Source organism: Amphibalanus amphitrite, unplaced genomic scaffold, assembly GCF_019059575.1.
Source record: "Amphibalanus amphitrite isolate SeventyFive unplaced genomic scaffold, NRLGWU_Aamphi_draft 000467F_arrow, whole genome shotgun sequence".
In the NCBI taxonomy this organism is placed as follows: domain Eukaryota; kingdom Metazoa; phylum Arthropoda; class Thecostraca; order Balanomorpha; family Balanidae; genus Amphibalanus; species Amphibalanus amphitrite.
In genome coordinates, this window is record NW_024881961.1 from 48,840 (window position 1) to 54,839 (window position 6,000).

At 41.4% G+C, this 6,000-nt stretch overlaps 1 protein-coding gene across 1 annotated transcript; it reads left to right on the forward strand.

Annotated features, from left to right (window-relative positions):
• The first annotated feature begins 1,593 nt into the window (after nt 1–1,593).
• On the forward strand, nt 1,594–3,899 carry LOC122392071 (60S ribosomal protein L35a-like). The gene is made up of 2 exons (XM_043386571.1): nt 1,594–2,170; nt 3,688–3,899. Exons 1-2 carry the CDS (start codon nt 1,925–1,927, stop codon nt 3,874–3,876), a joined length of 435 nt encoding a protein of 144 aa, XP_043242506.1. The 5' UTR covers nt 1,594–1,924; the 3' UTR covers nt 3,877–3,899.
• Nucleotides 3,900–6,000: the final 2,101 nt, after the last annotated feature.

The window sequence follows — 6,000 nt, forward strand, 5'->3', positions numbered from 1 at the left end:
CAAACACCCCCCGGCCCGGCGCGGGTTAAGATAGAGCAAAACAAAAGCACCAGTGAACTCAGCACGTCAAGGCGTGTCGAATGATATACTTTTTTTGTTTGCTTAAGTGTACTTAAAAGTGTAGGTATTAAAGTGTACTTAAGTGCACAACTTAAGTAAAACTTAAGTCTTAGGAATGGTTGAAATGCTTAATGTTGCATATCATTCGACTCAGCTGTTCAAGAGGAACAGAATGATACCATCTTGAAACCTGTTCTATTATGTGACAAGTTATCGGCACAAACGTCATTTGACCTGAGTTGACCTCATTTGACCTGAACCTTAGATAAGTACACCAAACAAAGAAACACCGAGTGACATTATGTTAAGTACTGTGGTATCAAAGAACAAAAGGGATACAACGAAGCGGACATCTCTATATTTTCCGAATAGGAGTTATTTGAATATTTTCCCATAGGCTTAACATTACGACGTAATGACCCCTAACTGACCTCAGGTCAGTGACATAAAAAACGAACTACATATTATACAGCTCGGTGAACTTAGCACATCCTGAAAGTTTGAAGGAAATCAGTCCAAAACTGTGCGTTGGACAGGTACATAAAAAATTAAATTTGACCATAACCTTGTACCCGTTTTTCTGAAATGGTGGCCTGACCCAAGGTCGACCGGACCTGAAATTTGCAGATCACATGAAAAAAGGTTGCCCCATAGGTTGTGCCAAATTTAGCGGCGTTGCGCGCCGCCAATTTTACGCTATCTTTGAAAAACCTTAGGGGGGGGGGGTCGCATCGACCCCCCTGCCAGGGTGAGGGTTAAGCTTTACTAATAACGCTAAGAACGTCACCAAACATACAGAGGCCGTCAAAAAGTAAGCCATTTGGAGGCCCCCTCGATAGAGAAAAGGCCCCCTGGCAAGCGGAACACGGAGGCCCCTTTGAGCCCGGGCCCCCTCCCCTGGAAAATCCTGGGTGCGCCCCTGAGCCTAAGAATTCTATTAAAAATTAAAAGTTTAAACCACGTACGGCTTAAAACTTTTTACCATGTACGGGTACAGGCTGGATTTAGCTTTTTGTCATTCTGGTCCGTGGCGAGCACTTTTATTGGCCCAAGCACCTACAAGTAATGTCCTGGGTAATGTATGGCTTATAAGGTTCTTAGCGTGTTCTTCGTTGGAAAAGTTGCCACTCTATAATTTTCTCTTCAATCGAAAACCGATTCTTTTTCTTATTAAATAAATATATGAAATCATGAAAAAATTGTTGAAAATTGATGTAAATTTCTTTCTTTACGAAATCTTATGATAGCATTAATGTTTTATACGTAAATATGGTTTTGACTTTAGGCAGCGCCGCAAAAGTTCCTTTTCCTGGCGTTGAAGGTAAATATTGTTGTATACGATTGGTATGTAAAGAAATAGATATTCTGTTGACGATATATTCTGTTTTTGTGTTTTATCTGCTTGATCAAAGTTCAAAGATTCCCCTCCTGTAGCATTTTATTGAAAAGAACCGCAGATACATGCATATTTCCCTCGTCGACACAATGCTTACGGTTCTGACGCATCATATTCATTTGTTGTGTGTTCATTGTTCAGAGGCCATTATTATAAAATAAAATCTGAGCAAGCTGCAATTTTTTCCTGACCTTTAAAGAGGAACTGGAGGATGCATGTCAAGCACGCATGTATGTTTATAATGAGAAGCGGTTGTATTTAGTTAGGTTCTTATTTGCAGCCGATAGCTTGAATTTATTTGATAAAAATGGCTTCAGTTCTCGGCGCTCACTAGCTCATGATGTTTTGGGTACATTCTGGCAGTATTTATGTAACCATGAATTTGTGTTGGACATGTAATTTGTTGTTTCTGAAATGCCATTAAATTTGTGTGTAACCCCTCACTCCAGTTAAGGAATTGGTTTTGCCATGCAGTGTGAAATTGGATTGTGTCCTGTTTGCAGTACATCAAGCCAAGGGGCCACAATGGCTGACACTGAGACTAAGAAGATGAAGAGGAAGCACCTCAAGCTGTATTCTAAGGCTACGTTTACCGGCTACAAGCGTGGCCTCAGGAACCAGTACGAGACCTTTGCTCTCCTGAAGCTGGAGGGAACGTTCAATAAGGAGGATGCTAAACACTACCTTGGCAAGCGCTGTGTCTATGTTTACAAGGTGAGTGGGCTGGAACTCTGCTGATGAGCGGGGTCAGTTCAGCTATATGCTTTTCAAGACAATAATCCAGGCCCGTGCATTTTAAAAATAGTTTTTAATTTCTACAATTAGTTTCGATTTCAAAGAAATCCTTGCCAGTAATGCACAAAAATTCAACATACTTTTCTCAAAGCAAAGTCTTGAGGGAGTATGTTCAAGGGAGCCCATGGCAACATTTCACCATACTCCAGTTGCATTCTTTAAATAAGTGTTGAAATTCACATTTTTCCAAATTCAGACCATTTAGACATCTTTGCTTGATATTAGCTACGTTTCCCTGGCACAAGTAAAGCAGATTTTGCAAAATGGATTTGGTCCTTCATAGCATTTCAGCATCATTTAAAATCGTAACTATCACATTAATTACTAGCTAAAGCCATATATATGCTCATTTACTGATAAAAGTTAATAGTATCCAAGAAAACGTGTGTTAAATTTTGTCAAATCGATTCAGCTATGTCATGGAAATGCAGTGATTGTTTTGGCCCACTGCAGCTGGGGTGGGCGGGTTGTGACTTTACCTATTCACTGCATCCAAAACTAGTGTATGCTGAATAGTTATGCTGAATCATCCTGCTCAAAGTGAAGTGAATGCCATGAAGCTAAGCTTTATGCTCCTTTGGTTAACCCAAATTATGATAAATGATTTAATAGATGGCTATGATATTGCATGTCATTTAGATGTCTTCTAGAGACAAGGTGAAAAGTTTGATCAATGTTATTTTTATATAAGTGGTAGAATATGTAGCTGAGATAAATGTGACATTGCTTTGAGCAGTCTTTTTGCCCTATTTGTAATGCATGGCTGGTCAACTAATGGCATATTGAGACATATTGAGGTTCAGTTCCCATTAGTCTCTTTGGTACTAATAGTGATGCTTAAATCTTGATTGGACACTTATAGATTGGACAGATGTTCTATTTGAAGAATCTTATAGGAAACCTTGTTCGAGTGAATGAAATGAGCTCATTGATGTTGTGTATTCCCCATGTCATGACTTTCACATTTTTTTTTTTTAGTGCAGGAAACAGTTCCTGTTCCCTTGCTTATATTTGTTTTTGTTTTTTTAGTAAGGTATGTGCCCATGTGTGTACATTAAAAAACAAGTTTTTTTAGACGTTGCTCTGTTCATAAAATCTTTTATTTTAGTACCCTCGAATATGAACACGGTGGTTGTAACTATGTTACGGTTGACGTATAGTCGACTATAGAATGATGTTCCACTCCTCAGAAGCTATTAGTTGACCGGAGCGCTAAGTTGTGCCGTTTATTACCTACGCAATTAAGCGTGTCGATTGTGAGCATGGGGACAAAGCTATAATTTGTGAACCCAGCCCGTGGGATGCGGCATATCCTACCTTTCCAGGCAAATAATTGCCTGTGAAAAGTGGAACATCATTCTGTAGTCGACTAGGCACCGATGCCTCATTGTTTCGTCGTGTTTTAGTGGTATTAATGGCATCTTTTCCTTTGGCAGGGCAAGAACAAGTCTCGGGTGCCGGGAGCGCCCAACCAGCACAAGAACCGCCTGCGTGCCATGTGGGGCAAGGTGGTGCGGATCCACGGCAACAGCGGCTCGGTACGCGCGCAGTTTAAGCGCAACCTGCCCCCGAACGCTATGGGCAAGACTGTGCGCGTGATGATGTACCCCTCGAGGAGCCAGTGATCCAATACAGTGACTCGACCACAGTGTGAGTCTGGCCGGGCGGCACGAGCAGAGTGGCGGGGTGTGGGCGGTGATCGGTGTCCGTCGGGGTCGGGTGTGGAGAGCGGCAGGGGACGGTCAGAGCGCGGTGCCGCCACCGTCAGCTGTTCGACACCAGGTGGCGCCACAGCAGGCAGCGAGTGGGGTGACTGACGAAACCTCTGGCGGAACAGCTTCCCTAACACTGCACGGGAACTACGCTTAGTGACAGCCAACCAACCAACACAAATTGCAGCACCGATATCCACAGTTCCAATAACAATCGTTATTAATCGCCTGAAAGAATTCCAGTTTACATTTCTTTAGATTTATCTGGCTGCAGTTTTTGAACTATCGTATAACTGAAGGGGCATTATCAGATCAATTTATCAGACCAGATGGCGGCAATGGGCTCGTTTCGCTTATCATAATTGCTTTGTTACCTCTGTAAACTAATAGAAAGACGGCCAACCTCACCAGTTAGCCGTTTTCCAGAACTCGCATAGACCGAAACATATTGAATTATTGATGACTTTAGTCGACGGCTTTCCAAAGTCCTAACGTTACGCATTATGAAGCAAAATGATCACTCGAAATGGGTGCTATGGTCAAACGTGTTTCTAAATCACAGCCTATTTCCAGACAATAGGGTTACATTCGGTGGCCAGTGCGGCCTCATTTCCGCCATTGGGTAATTCATAGTGAGGGACAATCTTCTGAAGTACGGTCAGAAGCCAGAACTTCTGACTGACGTCGCCCCACTGACGACCATTGTAGAAATTCCGAACTACTCTAAGAGCAGCTGCCACCGGTATATCTGAAGTTACTACGAAATTTATGTTATGAAAATCATTTGCGAAATAAGGCGTCTGCGTCGCACACCAATTACGCCGTAATAACGTTGGTCTAACGCTCTCTACAAACAGACATAATAACACAATGAATCAAGCTCATACTCTGTCCTCGGTCCGTTATTGGATATTTCTGCCTGGTCAATGGTCATAGGCCCGTCTACAGATTTTGCCACGGCAATACTTGAGTAGGGTAGGGTGGGGTAATTTGAACATGTGGGGCAATTTGAACATAGTGTGAAAAACAGAAAATTACGGAAAATCCATAAGTGGCATGACAATAAGACCAATGAGGGAAATTATCGTAACTAAAAGGGCTATCATATGAATGGGGTTTAAAGTTTCAGGGAATGAAGATGTTGACGCACACTGTAAAAAATCAATTTCGCAAGTAAAAACGCCTAAAAACACGTCATTGCAACTTCATTGCAGCGCAAAATCTTGCATTGCTAGCGCCTAATACGCAACGGCTTTTGTTGTACAATGACCTAATCAGTGCCTTCAATCCAAGAAATTTGCTTTTGAAGCCTGTTTTTAAATATGGCAAAATAACTTTTAGCGTGGGGTAATTTGAACATAGTGTGAGAATTTTAGTGAAGACAGGGATAGCTCCGAAAAAACAACGCTCCCAGTTTTTTTTTGCCAATATTTTCGACCCAAAGCAGTAGCAGATTAGTGATGCCAGTTTTATAAAAATTTACGTCTAATATCCGTCTAATGTCTGGCATTTTCGTTGATTTCCGTTCAAAAATGTTTAAGTCAGCCATTTGTCCAAATATGTCCGAAAATTACGCATTAATCAACACTCAAAACTGTCATTTAAATTGCTTATAATGTAATTTTACCAGCCAAGAAGTGTTCATTATATTAAGAGCTTAATAAGCTTTCCATTCGCCAATCAATGCTATGCACGATTACTTTATAAAAAGCGCTGAAGTGTAGCAAGCCATCGTCCAATGTTGTCCAGTCTGCTACCTTTGTCCAGCCAATTCCGAATTGGAGATTGGACAAAATCAGAACTCCAAATGTCCAGGTTTCAATTGGCACCACTATAACAGATGCAGTAAGGTTGGGAGAGTTGTTATCGAACAAAAATGATAGACGTTCTGTTAATTGAAGAGAGGCGAATTCTGTCAACTGACCGGTGTGCAGCATGCAGATATTGATACCTTGCAACTGTTATTTTTGTTGTTGTGTTGATTTTTCAAGTGAAGGTATGTTAAGAATTGTTCTGCCTATTTGTTTATGGGTCAAA

Excerpts from the sequence above, each read along its gene's own strand:
- LOC122392071 (XM_043386571.1), top strand. The coding sequence starts at position 1,925 with ATGCAGTGTGAAATTGGATTGTGTCCTGTTTGCAGTACATCAAGCCAA. Across the intron at positions 2,171-3,687 it reads GCTGTGTCTATGTTTACAAG|GGCAAGAACAAGTCTCGGGT; the intron begins GTGAGTGGGCTG and ends TTCCTTTGGCAG.